Here is a 17,824-nt window from a genome sequence, read left to right on the forward strand (position 1 = left end):
TCTTTATGTCCTATCCCAAGAAACACTTTCAGATATTTAACCTAAAGATATTGTTTCATGTTTAAATTCATTTCCTTGTGTTCAATCTTTACCAGATGAGTCAAATGTCTTTTTACTATCCTATCTGTAATAACTCTTCATATATTGAAAGACCATACAATCGTTCTGCAAATTTTCCTTTGCTGGGTGAAATGACGGAAGCATCTTAACCTTTCTTCATGAGCCTTTTTTAACCATTTCATTGTCTTTTATCTCTTCTCTGAAACCCATTATGAGTTCCCCTATTGCCTCTTGATATGTTGTAGAGTTTTTGAGTTAGAAAGGACATAGAGATTCTCTCATCTACTTTCCTTTAGATAAAATTAATTATGCCCCCCAGAGTTATTAGTTGAGTTCAACAGATGTTTAATCAGAGGCTTAGAACAGAAACTCCGCTCGTCTGGAGCATACAGCCAGTCATTGATCCCCTGTTTGCAGATGACATTGTGCACGATTTTAGCAGGTCAGGATTATATCTGTTTGGGATTAAATTATCAGTTTGTTACCCAACAGGTTACACATATCTGTGTGCTTTTTTGTTAATTTAAGTGTTCCTTGGGATGAACAGGAATTACCATTGTTGTTAGTAATTATGAATGTTGGGTCAGAGAGTAAATGAGGGCCAACCTCTGAGTCAAGATACCTTCAGTCTATGACCTACCTCATGCTCCTTTGGGTTCTGTTCTCTCTAAGACTAGAACATTGCCGAAGACTTGCCAGAATGCATCGAAACGGAGTTTCCCTTGATGAAATCCCATATCTAGACCAAATTAATGATGTTAAATTGTACTATCACTAACCATACTATGTAGTTTTGTAAATACAATATAGCCATAGTTCCTTAATTTTATATTCAAGTGACACTGACCTTTGCTTTTGGTCTTAGCACTGTCAAGGTCAGTTGGAAGCTGGCCGTCACCATCCACAAATACTCCTGCTTTTTATGTGGAGTCTTTAAAAATGATATTAATTAATTTAAAAGTGATAATAAATCTTATTTACTATTCACACTCTCATTCTGCTTTTCAATTGAAACTCCTCAAAGATTCCATTCAGCTTTTATTTATTAGAAAAGTTTAGACATTTAAAAAATGCTCTTGAGAAACATGGACATTTTCCTTATATGTTAAGAATATTATCAACAATTAGAACAAAATAATAAAGTTTTCAAGTGAATAGCTTCAAAACCTCAGTTACTAAGGATGACAGAAGAATGCAAAAGGAAATAGGTTGGCTTTTAAGTAAATAATATGTCTTATGATTTATGATTTTATTTTAATTCATTTTGACTGTATATAAAACATGGATTATTTAATCTATTGAAGTTCTGCTCTCTTGTTACTGATTAAAAAAAACAAGTAGTTATTTGATTAATATTTTTGCTAATATTAGCTAATTATCAGCTAAAATAAAATTAGCTAATATTAGATGTTAAAACATTGAAGTAATGTGTCTTGGAATAAAAACAACATTCAGAATTTGTAAGCGTATAGAATAGAAGAATAAAAGTAAATTTGTCCCATTGCTAGAAAATATATGTAGTAAGGTATCTTTTTTTCATTGATATGGGAGTGGACATGTTATTGATAATCTGCCTCCTTTACCTTCCCAGGTTGTCGTTTCATACTATGTTACTCTGGTACTCAAAGTGCCAAAAGCATCCAACAGGAATGATGACATGCTTAGAAATGATAAATGAAAAGGCAGATGAATAAGGCCATTTTTCAATAACATTTCCACTCTCATGGGGCATGAATCATATTGGTCAAAGAATCTGTCTGAGTGATCCATGGGATTCTGGGTCTTGCCTTCACTGAAAGGTTGGAAAGATCCATATAACAAAATGGTTGCAATGTTTTTTTTATTTTTATTTTCATTTGTTTGATATAGGTGATGTGAGTACATAGCTTAAAGAATATTACTTGTAGGGTCAAGAACTTGAGGTACCATTATATGGCATCCAGTCCTGAAAGGTCTACATAATTCTGTGAATAAACTGTTAAGCTTTAAGAGTAGATTTATGGAAGTTTAACATGAGACCAGGCCTTGAAAGGTCATCTAGACTATCCCACTATATTCAGTAATGATTGCCTCTAAATTGTCCTGCTAATTGCAGAATCTGACACTCATCCCAACCATTACGTACTGACTGCAGTAGAGGAGCCAAAAAAAAATTTTAGGTTCATTAAAAAAGTCGCAGAAAGGTTCTTTCCCATGAGTGAGCAATTTTTTCCCCAGAGAAGAGCAGCCCCATCTATGCTCATCAATAAGATTAAGCAGATTCCTTTTAAACATTTATTGAACATGAGCCCATGCTATAGATTTTAATAATTTTCATCAGGGCAAATTGGTTTTAAGTTAAAATTGTGCTTAACCATGTTCCTTCTTGTATTTTGTGTCTCCTTATAAAAAATTTTCCTGTAAAATGCTCATAATCTGTTAACAAACCTTACCATTGATAAATTGTGGTATGGGATGTGAAGGTTATTAAGTTTCATATTTTATGGAGATGATCGTGCTTCTACGTGAGTAATATGTTACCAGAGAGAGCTATTAAAGCAAGGAGGATACATTATTTTGTTCCAGAAAGAGATTAATTAGTTTCTAGATGAAGGGTGTCCTCGAGGAAGCGCACAAAGTTTGGCAAATGGAAGTAGTAGCCTTTTTACCCCCCTGATGCATTTTTTCAGAAAATAAGTCATGTTCTTACATGTTGATGAGGAAGGGAGGTCAAAGGACAGGGACAAAACAAGTCACTAGGTTGGCCTTTTGGATGTCATTGGTGGTCATAGTTATAGGCAGCACCTGGCACCCAACAGGTGCTTAATAAGTGCTTACTGATTGTCAGGGGCAGAATCCATTCTAACTTTGTAGCGTCTAAAAATATACCATTCAGAGCCACCACACTCTCTATTCAAGCTGAACAGAATTACCGGCATGAAGAGAAATACTCTGCTTTTATAGTGCTGCAGGGTGGAGCTTGGGAAAAGAGATTCAGGAAAATTTAAGTTACAGAAACAATTAGTGAATTCATTGGTGAGTAATTCTGCAATAAAATAGCTTACTTTGTACAAAATTTTAAGGCTTTCAAAGTGCTTTAGAAATGTTATCTCACATTATCATCATGACCTTATAAAAGGAGAGAAAACTAAGAATGGATAGGGCAAGTGACTTGGCCAGGGTCAGTGAATCAATAATCCTTTCTTAAGCACCTGCTGTGTGCAGTATTCTAAGTACTGAGGATAAGAAAAGAGGCTAAGGGCAGTGTCTGCCCTCAAAGAACTTCAAATCTAGTGGGAGACGACAAGAAGAACACAAGATGGGTGGGGGAAGGCTTCCTTCTCTTAGCAGGTGAATATTGGTGGGTGCTTGAAGGAACCCAGAGAGGTCAGGGAGGCAGAGACTTCCAGGCATGGAAGTGCCCAGAGCCAAGAAATGGAGTATGCAGGAAGCCAGAGGAAGACTGGAAAGGGAGCAGGAGGCTAGGTTAGGAAGGGCTTGGGATGCCACACAGCATTTTAGATTGGATTCTGGAGGCAGTAGGGAGCCACTGGAGTTGACTGAGTAAGGGTTGACATGGTCATATGTTCACTTAAAAAAATCATTTTGGTGGCTGGATAAAGGGTGGACTGGAGTGGGGAGAGCCTTGAGCCCTCCCACCAGCAGCCACTATGGTAATCCACCCATGAGAAGAGGTTCTGCATCAGGATGGGAGCAGGGGGCCAAATGTGAAATCTCCAAGCCTTGGTCACTCCGGGATCTGGGGCAGGAGATGGGGGAGAGGGAATAATCCATGATGCCGCCTTGGTCTTGAGCTTGAGGGGCTGGGAGGATGGGGTGCCTCGAAAGGTAGGAGGGGGGAAGGGCTGGGAGGTCATGGAGTCAGTTTTGAACATGGAGTTTAAGCACGTGCATCTAGCTCAAGGTGTCTGAAGAGTAGATGGAGACGGGAAATTAGTGTCTGAAGTTAGGTTGGAATTCAGGTCTTCCCGACTGGTGGTCCCACACTCAAACTCTTACCCTTTTGTTTTTTTTGGGAGATATTTGTAGTATCTATAATAAATCAAAAAAAATCACTAAATTAATTAGCAAATTCACAAATCTGTGTTATTTTAAATTTGAAGAGGCAGCATAAGTACTGAAAGATGGCTTTTTCTTTGCTTCTTAAAAAAGTAATTTGCTACAAAATGCTTTTATTTTTATGGATCTATTCAAACAAAACTGGACTCCTGGTAAATGGTGATAAAATAAAAGCTTCACTCTTCTAGCCTTGTTTATCTTTGGGCTAAAGTGTCCCAGAGAGAGCAAAGGTAAAGAATGGCCGGTGAGTGTTACAAGGCCCACCCCTTTTAGTGAAGGGGGCTACATTCAGTGCTTAAGAGATATTCTTTAGACATGCCGTAGTCATTTTAGACAGAGACATTTTATTTATTGAATTGCACAACATACACAGGCCCGTCAGACTTACTGCTTCAGTTCAAAGCCATTTATTGTTTCTTTCTCCAAATTTTAATTGTTCTTTTTTACTTGGAAATTTCCAGCATTATCATGGATTGACCTGTTTTAGGGGACTGAGATCCCTGTTCCACTCATCTTTTAGTGTAGTGCTTAGATTTATCCTTTTGTTATATTCTGACAAGATAATGTTAAAAATATTTTACAGGTGCCAGTGCTAAAATGCTATAAAATTAATACACTCCTATAAAGAACAAAAGACTTATTAATAAGATACAGTGATATAAAATATAAAAGTCAATATGACTTCATAATGATGATCAGCTGCATTTACTTAATGACCATGAGCCAATTTAACTACAGTAATTTATCCTGCTTCTTTTGATTTCATAAATAAAGTATAAAAACATGTGACACAAATTTTTCTCCAGCAAGGTGTAATGTAAATTTTAACTTTTACATTATGGATTTTCACACGGGCTGCTTAGCAGATTGAGTTCAAGTTTTAAATGAATAATATAGTAATACTTCATAAAAGTAGAGTTATCTGACCTTCACATTTATTCATGTTTATATTTTTTTAAGAATTCAAGTTTACGGATATAGAAACAAAAGATGTTTTATAAGTTTTCAGTTAAGTGGGTGATCCTTAAATGGAAAATAAAAGTGCCCTTGCTGGAATGTTCTTGGTTGTTTAAAAAAATCCATCTGGAATTGATTACAACATCATAAAATATTTGCACATTTGATGTCAGAAGGCATCTGATTGAGAAAGACAAAGTTCATGAGGTGGCGTGATGACAGTTTAGACCTTGAAATAAATTTATAACCGCTTCCAACTCCAAATTCATATTAAAAAGAAAAAGCTATGTGCCACTGACCTATCCTCACATCAATGAGCCCTTAATATTAGCTTCTTGAAGGTCTTTCTTGCTGATTATTAAATCACAGTAACTTTGGGTTAGTTTAATGTTCAGTTTATTGGTTTTTGGAAACTTGCCTGAGTTCACTCAAAACTCTCTAAGTCTGTTGGGTGGATTAACATTTTGGTGGTCTTGAGGGAATAGAGCCTGTTGTGACACTTCCAGTACAGGCCTCTCCCTGAGTTCACTCAAAACTCTCTAAGTCTGTTGGGTGGATTAACATTTTGGTGGTCTTGAGGGAATAGAGCCTGTTGTGACACTTCCAGTACAGGCCTCTCCTCCGCTCCGGCTTGCCCTTCGACCGGGCCTTGTTGTACTTGCCGTTCAGGTTGGTTTCTCCGCATCCGTTGTGCCGCCACCAGCCACCTAGGGAAGATAGCCTGCGTGAACCCCGAGAGCCTGCTGGTTATTAGTGCCCTGCCTGCTCTTGGCTCCTCCTGTATTGCTTCCAGCCTGAGTCTCAGCCTTCCTGCCAAAAGGCCCAGCGTCCTTGAGGCCACATTTAGGGCCTCAGACGGTCCTGTGAGGGCTCGAGGGGATGGAGCAGGCTTCGTGCTGAGGGTTGTGTCCTGGCTCTGCCTCCCTGTTAGGCCTTGGTTTGAGCAACACTAACAACTGCGGATCAGATACAGGTTCTCACAGGGACTGACTGTGGCAGAAAAAGCAGGTGATCATGCTGGAATTTGTCCCCCGACTGACTTCTGAACCCTATGCTATCAACGCCGCCCTCATTTACTCTATGCTCATCTTTTAGATGCTAGGCCTGTGTCTTCCTCAGGAGTGTACTTTTGTTTTCTCTGAATGAGGTAATATTTTTTAAAACCTTAATATATTAGTAAACATTACTTATTTTGCCAAATGTGCTAAAGGTAGAATTCCTGGGGCTTTAGAAAAAGACAAAACTCCCAGGATAACTTGCCCCAAATGAACTTCCTTTTTTTCATGATAGTTGCAAGATTTTGCCAAGAGAATGTAAAATTGATCCCAATTTCTCATTTTTTTGCATGTGGGCAATACTTAGATTTTGTTTTCATTGTGTCACTTAGCCCCACATTTCTCATATGTGCAGATAAAGTATTAATATTAATCTGAACAGTACCTGAGTAGCTCTCTGGGCAGGTCAAATAATCCTTTGCATTATGATCCCAAGTCGAAAAAACGAGATCTTTGTGTTCAGGGATTGCATTGGGGATGTTTCCTAGGATTTCAGACAGGTGCAAAGTGTAGTCTGTCTCTTTACTTCCCAGGTTGAATGAATACTCAATGTAACGCTTATTGTCTTTCCAGTCTTCCAGCTCGATTCGTAAAATGTAATCGGATTGCTTAACTATGGAGTAGATCTTCTCTAGGCCCAACCAAAATTCTCCTGCAAAGAAAAGTTTCGTGAATCTGTAAATAGGAATCGCAGGTAGGGCAGAGTTCTTTAAAAGAGTTTGATTTGTTGGTTTCATTAAATCATTATTATTAATATTCCGAACTTCTGATCATTTTACATGGTCTCTTGAAGTATTCCTTCTCATTTACTTTCCAAAGTAGTAAAATTGAGGAGGTTGCGATAATGTGACACGTTACATTTTAGAAAAAAATATTTAAATATGCAGATACAGTAGTTGGAAACTTAATTTTTAAGCAGGCCAGCGAATGACACATGTGAACCTGGCCAAGTGTTTCATTTTGCAGAAAGCTGTTTGGGTCAGCTCCGGGACAGATCACTTCATTTCCAAATATTGTTGAGTACAGTTGTGCATAACATTGAGTTATTTACTAAGAGATTAAATACTTCAAACTCCACCAGAAGATTTTTTTTTTTTTCAATTTAGCAGCAGTATAGATTAGTTTAAATTGAATTGAAACCATTGTTATCTCTTCAAATGCAAATTTGGCCTTTCTTTTTGCCTGATGTCTTTCAAAATGATACATGTTTTGGCTAGTTAGTTGAAACTCTATATGTGAATATATTTTTAATTTTTTTTAAATTAAAAGTTCACAAATCTTCCTATTTCTTCAGTAGGCATAGAATACATAATACATGGACATATCTAGATGTGTGTTCTTGTATATGTATATGTAGAATTGGGCCATATCATTTTGATGGTAAATAAAGCCTCTGAAAGAGGGAAAGACCATGGTTCTTTGTAAGTTCTGGCTTGTTTCTTTATACATGAGCATGAGAGGAGAAAGGCTGCAATTTAACCTGCAAATGCTGAGTGTTTGCTTTCAATATGGCAGCCAGAGGGCGCTGTCATAAAAAGGACATTAACCTTTATTGGCCATACTTTTATTTCCAGTGTTACACCTACTTAGCAATGGGTAAGGAAGTTCACTAGTATTCAAAATGTGCACAAGATAATAGATCTAGGGCTGGGGGGATGGGGGGGACCTCCAAGACCATCTGGTCCAACCCCTTGCTTTTGCACGTGTAGAAACAAGGCCGAGTAAGGTCACACAGTAGGGAACATTAGCGGCAGGATCAGAACTCAGATCCTTCCATATTAGAACCAATTCTGCCTTTCTCTCTTGACTGGTCTGTAGATGCCCTGGGACTATACTTGGTGAGATTAGATAATCGTGGGAAATCATGGTAATAATCCTCCATTTTAAATTGTAAATAGGATCCATTTCAAGACAGGAGAGTTTCAATTTATAACATATGGTATTTTAAAAAAGGAATCTTGAATCGCAATGAATTTTTTTATAATTTCATCCAAGAGATTAAAAAAAGGATTATAAAGTCCTTGGTTACCAGTAATAGGGTTGGTATTTTTGTTCTTAGAAAGTTTGCCTTAAATAGATATTTTGGACAAATTTATTTGCTGTCAACCAATATTATCCCCAATTTTAAAATCCTTAAATACATTATTGGACTTTGTGTGTTCTGTGGTAACAGACAGGAAGGGCTATTTGTGTCCCAGTGTGGCTAGAGAATGGGCCCCAGGTCTGTAGGCCTGGTTCTGTTCCACATTTTGCCACACACAGTGGGTGTGATCCTGTCTAAATCAGTCCCTCGGTCAAAGGTTCTCCAAGGGTGGCTCCCTGAGGCCCTTTTAGAGAGTCTTCAGGTCAGCACTGTTTTTAGAGTAATAATAGCATATTATTCGCCAACTGAAATATTCCAGCTACATATCTGGGTGAGGCTGAATTCTTTGTAGACTTCAACTGAAGCATTCTATTGAACCAGATTGAGTATGTGAGAATCCAGCTGTTTTCTGAAAGATGCTGAAAAAATTTTCGAAAAGATATAAAATGATATCATTTTGCTTACTAAATCTTTGCTTTTAAAAAAACTTAGATTAATATATTATTAATAAAATATATTATTTCTATATTAAAATATATTATTTATAAAAATATATTATTTATGTTACCATATGACTTGTTATTTTTAAATGGATATGTTTCAAAAACTTATCAGCATTAATTTCCCACATTGAGGTATAACCCACATAAACAGATGTTTTTGAGAGGGGTCCTCAAATTTCAAGAGTATAAAGGGAACTTGAGACCCCAAAAGTTTGAGAATTGTTGTTCTCATTAATAAGCCTGTATGATCATAAGCTGCTGTGGAGAGCTTTTCTGATCTCAGAATTTGTTATACACTGGGGAAGTCCTGGGTCCAAGTCCATTGCTACGGTCTGAATATGTCGGTCAGAGGGTCTGACACATGCTTGTATGGCTGCCCAAAGGGCCCTTATTTCCCTTTCCAGTTCTGAGGATTAAGGAAGTCACATGACCTTACCATCAAGACTCCCAAAACCATGTTGATAGTTCTCCCAGGTTTCATTGAAATTTTGTGATCCGTCCATTCGGTGTTGAATTACTGTCCATGAACTGCCTGAAAGGATGAAGAAGCATTTTCAGTTATTTAGAGTGATTTGGTTTAATGCTAACTGGATTTGGAAAGGGCTGTGTCGGGCCCATAGCAGGCCCTTATGTAAATGCTTAGTTCTTGCGCCTTTATCGTGACTTACAGACATCTGGAAAAGTTGAACAAGAGCATCTGAAAAACTCTCATCACGTCTTCCTCTACTCATTTTGATCTGGTACATTTTAATTGGTATTTTGGTTCAGTTCATTAAGCTTTTATTAATTGCTCATTTGGTGGCCAGCCTTGTGTCCCTGCTCACAGATGAGCCTCCCATTCTCGAGGCCGACCAGGAGTCCCAGCTGGGAAATGGGCAAAGTTGCGAAAGAGAGCTTTCTAACAAAAAGCTCCAAGCTGTGGATGGCCAATCAAAAGGCAGGAATAATGAGACAGGTGCCAGTCCAAGCAGCTCTTGGGTTCTACCTCCTACCTGTCCAATGAGCAGAACTGATTTGAAGAGGACATGCTGAAGGGTCTGCGAAGGCAGGTGCCAGGTAACAGCCCCCGGCCGCTCCTGGCAGGCCCGCAAGGTGACTCAACTGCCAAGGAAAAGAACCCAAGGAAATGCACCCGGCTTCTGGAAGTCATGGTAGTGAGCAAAGAGCTGGGGGTGGGGAAGGGCAGAAGGTGGGCGCCGCTGTGAGCTGTCCAAGTGCTGAAAGGGGTGGTTCAGACAGGTGTGAACTGCTGGGGGCCAGGGAAAGGAGCAGCAGGTACAGAGGAGTTTGGGAGTGTGAAGACCAGTGCAGGAACCGCCGGCGATTCTGGAGCATCCAGGGGGAGCTCGCTCTCCCTCCAAGAGGAGAGGATTGATCCAGGACTAAGGGGGGAACAAGGCCGTGCACAAGCACTTTGTCCCTTTTCTTTTGTTAATGGTTGAGTAGGAAAAAGAAATCTAAAAAGAATCAAACCAGAACAATCAGACGGGAAGCGCACTACTTTTCCACTTTGTACCCCCTGTGCTCGAGACACTTCCCACATTGAATGTTTGTGGATTCCTCTGACCTTTTCTAAATAGATAAAACCTGGACTGTGGGAGATAGGGGCCATTACCACGCCCATTTCATGGATGAGAAAAGGGAGGTTACAGGACTTGCTCAGGATCTTAGGGCTAGGAAACATCTGGGTGGCTTCGCCAGGTCCTAACCACTGAGCTTCAAGGCCTTCTGGAGCTGCCTTTCTCCTCTCCTTGCGCCTGAACAAGGGCTTTCCATCAAAAGCAGAATCCATGCCTCGTTTCAGCCCTGCTCATGCTGTGTGGCACGGAGGAGACGTAATTAAATCTTTACTTGGTGAAAGAAGCGCTGGCTGAGGAGGCGTGGGCAGGAGAGGCCGGGGACAGGCCTTCGGATTTGGCACCTCCTGCAAGTGGCAGAGTCTCTGTGGCCTTGATTACTCCCCCAGGGCCCGAGGCTGGGCTTGGGCCTGTGCTCCCACCCCTTGCCCCTCCTGCGGCCGAGCCTTGCCTCCTTACCTGATTTCACTTCACAGTAGACGTCGAAGCTTTCCGAGTGGCCGGGCCGGATGGTGTACACGCCACTGGAGTGCTGGCCTGCCTCGTACAGGGCCGCGCAGCTGGCCGGCGCCTCTAGGATCAGGGGAGCAGAGCAGAGGTCAGCAGAAGCTACTACTGCGAGACCTCCCCACCCCTGCTTCTGGCCACCGTGCTCAGGGACAGGGAGAAAGTGGGGGCCCGAGAGGGGTGGTGGGAGCCAGCAAAGGGGAAGGGGCCAAAGAGAAGCTGGCCGGTCAGGGGGCGGAACCTGGGGCTGCTTCCTTGGGGCATCCCGAGAAAGCCAGAGCGGCTCCCTCCCCCCCACAAGTGCTATGCAGCGTCGCAGCTCCATCCCACCCATCTTACCCAGCTCCTCGCTGTGCTCTGAGGGCCTCGTTCCATTGGACTGCAGAGAAGGAATAGTCCTTGGCGCTCGCTGCTTTGTAGACAGGGAGTTGTCCGGGGCTTCTTGGAACCCTGTCTTTCTGAGCTGAAAGGAGAGACATGTGCATGTGATTAACCTGAAATCTGCCAGGGCGGCCAGAAAAGGAGGCTAGTGCCGGGACAGAGAGGGGGTTGGTGCCGCGGCAGAGGGGGACCGGTGCTGGGCCGTGGGCCATTGGCCAAGACAAAACAAAGCGATGTGCTCTTAGAGATGCCCCTGGCCTTCCTGAGCACTCCCAGAGTCCTCTGCTCAGTGGAGGGGACAGGGCTGCCCAGGAGTGAAGGCCCAGACCCAGGCCACCCCCTCTCCTGGCATTCCTGTAGGTTATATGGCAGCTTCTCTAGCTGTGCTTTGTGATCCCATATGGGATCTGGTCACTGAATGTGGGGGTCACCCACGATGGCTTGTTGTCAGTGAACGTTAGCATTTGTACCTTTTTTTTTTGAGGCTAGGGTTGTGACTTGCCCAGGGTCACACAGCTAGGAAGTGTTAAGTGTCTGAGACCAGATTTGAATTTGGTTCCTCCTGAATTCAAGGCTGGTGCTCTCTCCACTGCGCCACCTAGCTGCCCCTCTGGACCCCTATTTTAAGTGCCTGGAGTCACACAAAAATCTCTTAAGTTCAGTGGGGCTTACACAGCATCCTGGCATCCCCAAACGATGAGGAAGCAATAGGGCCTTCTCTGTGGTCCTACGGGGGGGCACTCTGCAGGGCCTCCTTGCTCCTAACAGCCACAGAATGAAAGAAGTTCTGCTCTCATCTGACAGAGGAGGAACCTGAACCTTGGAATGAGCTGGCTCTCCCAGGCCCTCAGGGCAAGCTCGTTGGGGATCCCCGGTGTCTCCTTCCCCTTCCCGGGGATTTTCTCAAAAGCATCCATGTGGGGCGAGGGTGCTGGGGCACCCAGCTGCCCCCTTTGCCTCCTCTTTCCTTCTCCTGGGCCCAGGAGGACCCTTCCACCCCTGTCTCATGAAAGGTGTGCTCCTGCTCCAGTCACCCGAGGGGAGTCGCTTACTGCACCTCTCTCAGTATGTGGAGGGCCGTCACTGATGGTTTGGGGCAGTCCTCTATCAAGTCTACCAGGGTACAGTCGGCCCCCTTCATGCCCATTTGTCCAGGAGCTCAGGAGGCTCTCGGACAGCTGACTTCAGTCTGTCCCCAAGCTCACGCTCAGAGCCTGGGACCTATTAGAGTGGACGTCCCGGTGCCAGGGGCTTCCTTCAGCCCCTGCCCTTTCTGCTGCCCTGTGAAGGAGGCCTTAGTGGAAAAGAACAACACATATAATTATGGTGACCTTGGGGGGCTTCCTTCACAGCACCCTGTGGCGTAAGTGGTACAAGTAATCATACCCCCATTCTACAGAAGAGGAAGAGGATCTTGTGAGATTGAGGGGCTTTTTTAAGTTGCAGCAGTGCCCACCTGATACCTTAGCCCGGTCCTTTCTGATAGCCTTACCTGGTTTTCCATCTCTTTTATCTGGCCGTGCTGCCTGGTCAGCTGCTGGTACTGTTCTTGAACCGTTTGGAAAAGCTCTTTAATGCTGTGATCTTGCTGCTCTACAAAAGTCTGGAGGAGGGGGGTCTGGTTATCGGTTATCCCGGCTGGGCCTGACGGGCCCCTTCTCTCCCCTCCCCAGTCCCGACCTCTGACCATGGAGCCCTGGTCAGCCATGTCTGCCAGGACATTGCCCTTAACAGTGTGCATGTGTGCTTTTATGGTGGATTCTCTGTAGCTTTCACTCAATTGACTTTTCTACTTTCTTAAATGGATGTGGTAAAATGCAGTATTTCAATAGGAAAGGATTTTTTAAAACTACCTTACAAAACCCACACAGGTCTGCACAAATGTTTCCCACTTAGTGATCATTTAACATTTTCATTTCATTTTTTGGTTTTCTCCTTGTTTGATCTTACATAATTTTGCTGACAAATAATTTATGATTTGAAAGTTTTATAAAACATAATTAAGTTTGGAAAACACAGATATGATATGAAATATTATAAAAGCTTTGATTTTCCTGGAGCCATTTTCCTTAAAGGCTAATTTATAAATCCAACCTATTTCAGATAACTTTTTTTTTTTTTTTTTTTTTGAAAGAAACCTGCACCAAAAGGAAAGTTCCCATATAGACATCTTTTTAATGGTGTACTTACCTTAAGGATGGTCACTTCCTGATGTTCCTGGCCTTCAGGTTGGCTGCGAATTAATGTGATTAGCTTCTCTTCTAATGTTTTCACTTTCTGTTGGAGTTGCATCTTTTCTTCTAAGAGCTCTTCAAGCTTTGAATTCAATTCGAGGGATAAATTTTTCATTTCTTCATTTTTGGCTTGAAGATTTGATGTCGTTTTCCGGAGCTCCCTTTCTTCTTCTTTGATCTCATTGGTTTGTAGCGAGAGATCATAAAAGGACTTATCGAATATGTTAAGTTTTTGAAATATGTCATTAATCTGATTCTTCGTCTTGTGAACAAAGTCTTTAAGACCGTGCCCTAACTGAAGGAGGCCATTGGCTAAGATTTTTACGTCATCCAGCATAGCAAATCGGGATTTTGGCTCCGGAGGGGGAGAGTCGAGTGGGGAATATTCCTGGTCAATTTTAGAGGAAATAACGAGAGGGACAATTAAAAAAAAGAGGGAAATTACTCTCATTTTTTTTTCCTGATTTGTGTTATTTATAAGAGGTTTGGAACTAGTTTCCTCTTATACCTGACCTAGATTGCTGAACTCTATATATACTCCTGGTTGCTTCATAAAAGGTGAGCGGCAGAAGAAGATATAGTTGATCATTAAACTGTGTAAACGTGAACAAAGGTAACCCCTTTCTTTATTCAGTTAGGTGGTTTTAGGAAATAATCAAATAAAAGTGTTAGAAGTTGAACATGTGTGGCTGCCTTTTTCTCTTATGTTTTCCAGATCTGGCTTTAGGTTAGGATGATATTCGAGTGAATTAGGAAGCAGAAATGAGCCGTTTCGTCTCTCAGACAATAGAATGCAGTTGACATTGAGAGAATCATGGATAAAACTTGGGTGTAGACCTGTGCTTTTGGAAATGTTGAGATTTTTAAAATTATTTAGTGATTAGGAGGGTTTAATTTAAAGTAAAACCATGACACTATTGCCATAAAGAGGCTTTCATAGATGAGGGAGACGGACCGTTGGCCAAGAGGAATAGACCTTTTCCAGAGAGGGATTTCAGTTTTCAAAACCCCAAGAGCCACCAGACCCACCATTTGTAACTTAACCTGCAGTTCCTGGGGCCTGTTGCTTGGGGAAGAGGTAGAGCAGCCCCCGCCATCCCGGGGGACGGTGTCATCAGGTGTGACGCTGTTGTGTTGCCTTTTCTGGTGCTTACCCTCTTCCCTCTTCATATTCCTTAATGCCAGGGGCTTCTTTCTTGGCCCAGGTGAGCAGGACATCCGTGCTCTGCAGAGAGTGCCCGGGGCTCAAGTGCCAGCTCCGCTTGGTCGGGTGCTGGCCTCTGATGTCACCAGCAGGGAGGTGCCGCTCCTTGGCCAAGAGGCTCCCTTGGGCACAGCATGAGGCTGAAAGTGGAAATGGGTAGACATCCAGAGGGTCCCAGGAAGGGGGAGAGGCTGGACCCTGCAGCTTCTCTCCAACTCCGGGGAAAACCAGCCACACGAGGAAGCTGATTTCTGTTTGTACGAGATCGCTGCTGTGGCTTTAGACACATTGGAAAGGTCCACCTTGCTTGATTTGGACAGGAATCCTCTAGGAGACGTGTGGTCACTAATTGCTTTACGGAGTTCTTCCTTTAAGACAAACCATATGCAAATATGTTGAAACCTGCCATCTGCACAGGCTCTGCGGACCTCCGGATCGGCCTTTTCTCTCCGTGACTTTAGCTGGGCCCTTCCCTTCTTCCATGCTGCTCTGTTCCATGCTCCTCTCACATTTACCTGAGCTGGTTGTTCTTTCTCCTTGCTGCCCTTAGAACCCGGGCACCCTGAGATCCCGAGCTGCTTTCCTCTCTCTGCCTCCCCCACACTTACCAGTGCATGGCACCTGGCAAATGCTTAAATGCTTTGTTCGGTCACTCACCGTGTGAGAATTCTGATCTGCTTCAGGCAGATGAGGAAGGGCCAAAGAAAAGCAGCACCAAACCAGGGGAAACAGCGACTTCCAAAGCAGACAGTCAGTTATTGGCATATCGATCGTTTCTCTGCAATTGACACTTTAGTATTTGTGATCTTCACTGAGAGAGGAGGAGAAGGGGTCAGAAGGAGGGAGGGGGCCCGAGAAAGGACTTCCTGAGGCGACTTAACAAGGGCATAAAGAATGTCATCTCCAGCATCATTGAGATGGCATCAGACTCTATTTGAACATTTGCCATAAAGAGGAACCCAGATACTTCCCATTTTGGAATATCTTTAATTGTTTAATATCTAATATCAAATTTGGTTTGTCTATTTTCAGTCTGTACCCATCATCCCTATCCCTTCCCTCTGAGACCATGTAGAAGAAATATATAATCCTGGTTTTGCCTACTAGCTCTTCAAATAGTTGATGACAACTTTAACTACTTCCCTAAATCTCCTCTTCACTCAGCTAAGATATCCTTGTTCCTTGGTGTAAAGTCCCAGTTCTTCATCATCCCATTGCCCTCCTCTGGGCCCACTCTTATTTAAGTATGTTCTTACTGAACCATTGCCTGGATCTGGAGCACAATGTCTCACATAGGTTCTGTCCACAATTGACCATCAGGAGGGTTTTGCCATTCTAACTCAGACTCTTGACCTATCTTAATTCTGTAACTTTCTTGATTACCATATTCATAGTCTGAGGTTAACTCATTTTGGCCTTCTAGTTTGCTAAAACACCAGATCTTTTCCAGCCGTGCTTTCTCCTGGACGTTGTTGTGTAGCGGTACGTTCTCCATCTCAGACGTGCAAAATTGATTTTTTGAACTCCTACATAAAACTTTGTTTATCTCAGTTAAGTTTCATCATATTTGAGCTGACTCAATATTCTAGACTGTCAAGATAATTTTAAATATTAACTGTCATATTGTGTGGTAGCTCTTCTTCCCAGTCTTGTATCATTAACAAATTTAGTAGGCGTGCCATTTAGGTAACTGTTAAACAACACTGAGTGAAGTGCGGACAGATCTTGGGGGCTCACCTCCTTCCACACTGACAGCAATCATTCTGTTCTTGGGAGTCAGTGAGATCTGGAATGCTCTAGTAGTGGGAGCGTATAAGTCCACATCTCCAAGTTGTCCACAAGAGAGCCAGGAGAGATTTTTTTTCCTATTGAATACTTTTCTAAAATCCACTTAATATTTATTTCTAGCGTTCCCTTGAACTACCGATCTTGCAACTTTGCTGAAAGAGGAAATCAGATGAATCTGGCACACCCTGTTCTTGATGGAGCCATAGTGATTTTGGGAGATAATGTCTTTCTTTTCCAGATGTTCGTTCATGAGCCAGTTCTTTAATGATGCATTTTAGAATGTTGCTAGGAATCAGAATTAAGATGACTGTTTGTAGCCTTCATTCTCTTCCCTTTTTTAAAAATCGAGCCACCTCTTGGCCTTCTGCATTCCCCCCACCTTCTCCACTGATTCTCAGTGACATTGAATTGCTTATGCAACTGTTTGGTCATATATATATATATTGTATTTAATTTATACTCTAACATATTTAACATGTATTGGTCAACCTGCCATCTGGGGGAGGAAAGGGGGGGAAGGAGGGGAAAAACTGGAACAAAGGGTTTGGCAATTGTCAATGTTGTAAAATTACCCATGCATATATCTGGTAAATGAAAACTATTAAAAAAAAAAAAAAAAGACATTGAATTGCTTAGCAGTCACATCTGCACGGTTGTGGCTCTATTGGACCAGTGGCTTAACTCCTTCAAGCCAGCTAGGTTCTGCTTTACTGTCAATTCCTTATTAGCATTTTTGCTTGTTGCTTTCAATCCAAAGATCATTCTCTTTAGTGGAGAAAACAAGCAAAATAAATAGTAAGTGCTTCTACCTTTTCTCCCCTATCCATTATCATATACATCCCCTCTGCTCCAAACAATGGTTCTGTTCTTTAATCATCCCCTTCCTTTTTCCAACATACATAAAATGCAACTCTCCCTCCTTTTTTCCTGTTCTATGTTTTTCAAAATTTTACTGGCATCCAGGAACACTTTTTAAATTAAAGCTTTTTATTTTCAAAACATATGCATAGACAATTTTTCTAAATTAACCCTTGCAAAAACCTTGTGTTTCAATTTTTTCTCCTCTTCCTCCCACCCCTACCCCTAGATGGCAAGAAATCCAATATATGTTAAAAATGGTAAAAAAAAAATAATAATAATAATCTGTTAAATCCAGCATATGCATACATATTTATACAATTCTCTTGCTGCACAAGAAAAGTCAGATCAAAAAGGGAAAAAATGAGAAAGGAAAAAGATGCAAGCAAACAACAAAAAAAAAAGAGTGAAAATGCTATGTTGTGATCTACACTCAGTTCCCACTGTCTTCTCTCTGGCTGCAAATGGCTTTCTCCATCACAAGATCATTGGAACTGGCCTCTATCAATTTCATCATTGAAGAGGGCCACGTCCATCAGAATTGATCATCGTATAGTC

General features: G+C 41.9%; 2 protein-coding genes across 11 annotated transcripts in view; one reads left to right on the forward strand and one right to left on the reverse strand.

The window, feature by feature from the left end:
- Positions 1-17,824, forward strand: part of DOCK7 (dedicator of cytokinesis 7) — a 150,334-nt gene that overhangs the window by 56,849 nt on the left and 75,661 nt on the right. The window lies entirely within an intron of this gene.
- On the reverse strand, positions 1,819-13,932 carry ANGPTL3 (angiopoietin like 3). Of its 7 annotated transcripts, none has more exons than XR_012481835.1 (8): positions 13,373-13,932; positions 12,675-12,785; positions 11,141-11,264; positions 10,754-10,867; positions 9,154-9,249; positions 6,517-6,783; positions 5,495-5,783; positions 1,819-4,092 (listed from the first exon to the last, which is right to left on the reverse strand). XR_012481835.1 is itself a non-coding variant. In XM_074265773.1 (8 exons), exons 1-8 carry the CDS (start codon positions 13,865-13,867, stop codon positions 5,533-5,535), a joined length of 1,356 nt encoding a protein of 451 aa, XP_074121874.1. In that variant the 5' UTR covers positions 13,868-13,932; the 3' UTR covers positions 5,459-5,532. The 7 variants fall into 7 exon arrangements, 6 of the variants coding, with proteins under 6 accessions (XP_074121874.1, XP_074121873.1, XP_074121871.1 ...); XM_074265773.1 differs by lacking the exon at positions 1,819-4,092 and having other exon boundaries at positions 5,459-5,575; positions 5,678-5,783; XM_074265772.1 differs by lacking the exon at positions 1,819-4,092 and having other exon boundaries at positions 5,459-5,564; positions 5,666-5,783.

Source organism: Sminthopsis crassicaudata, chromosome 4, assembly GCF_048593235.1.
Source record: "Sminthopsis crassicaudata isolate SCR6 chromosome 4, ASM4859323v1, whole genome shotgun sequence".
Taxonomy (NCBI): Eukaryota; Metazoa; Chordata; class Mammalia; order Dasyuromorphia; family Dasyuridae; genus Sminthopsis; species Sminthopsis crassicaudata.

Bases quoted from the DNA above. Each gene is read 5' to 3' on its own strand.
- ANGPTL3 (XM_074265768.1), bottom strand. From the start codon at position 13,867: ATGAGAGTAATTTCCCTCTTTTTTTTAATTGTCCCTCTCGTTATTTCC. The intron at 10,868-11,140 runs GTAAGATGGGTG...CCCTGATCCTAG, and splicing joins AGAGCACAGCGAGGAGCTGG to AGGCGCCGGCCAGCTGCGCG. The intron at 5,784-6,516 runs GTACTGTTCAGA...TATCTTCCCTAG, and splicing joins CTGCCCAGAGAGCTACTCAG to GTGGCTGGTGGCGGCACAAC.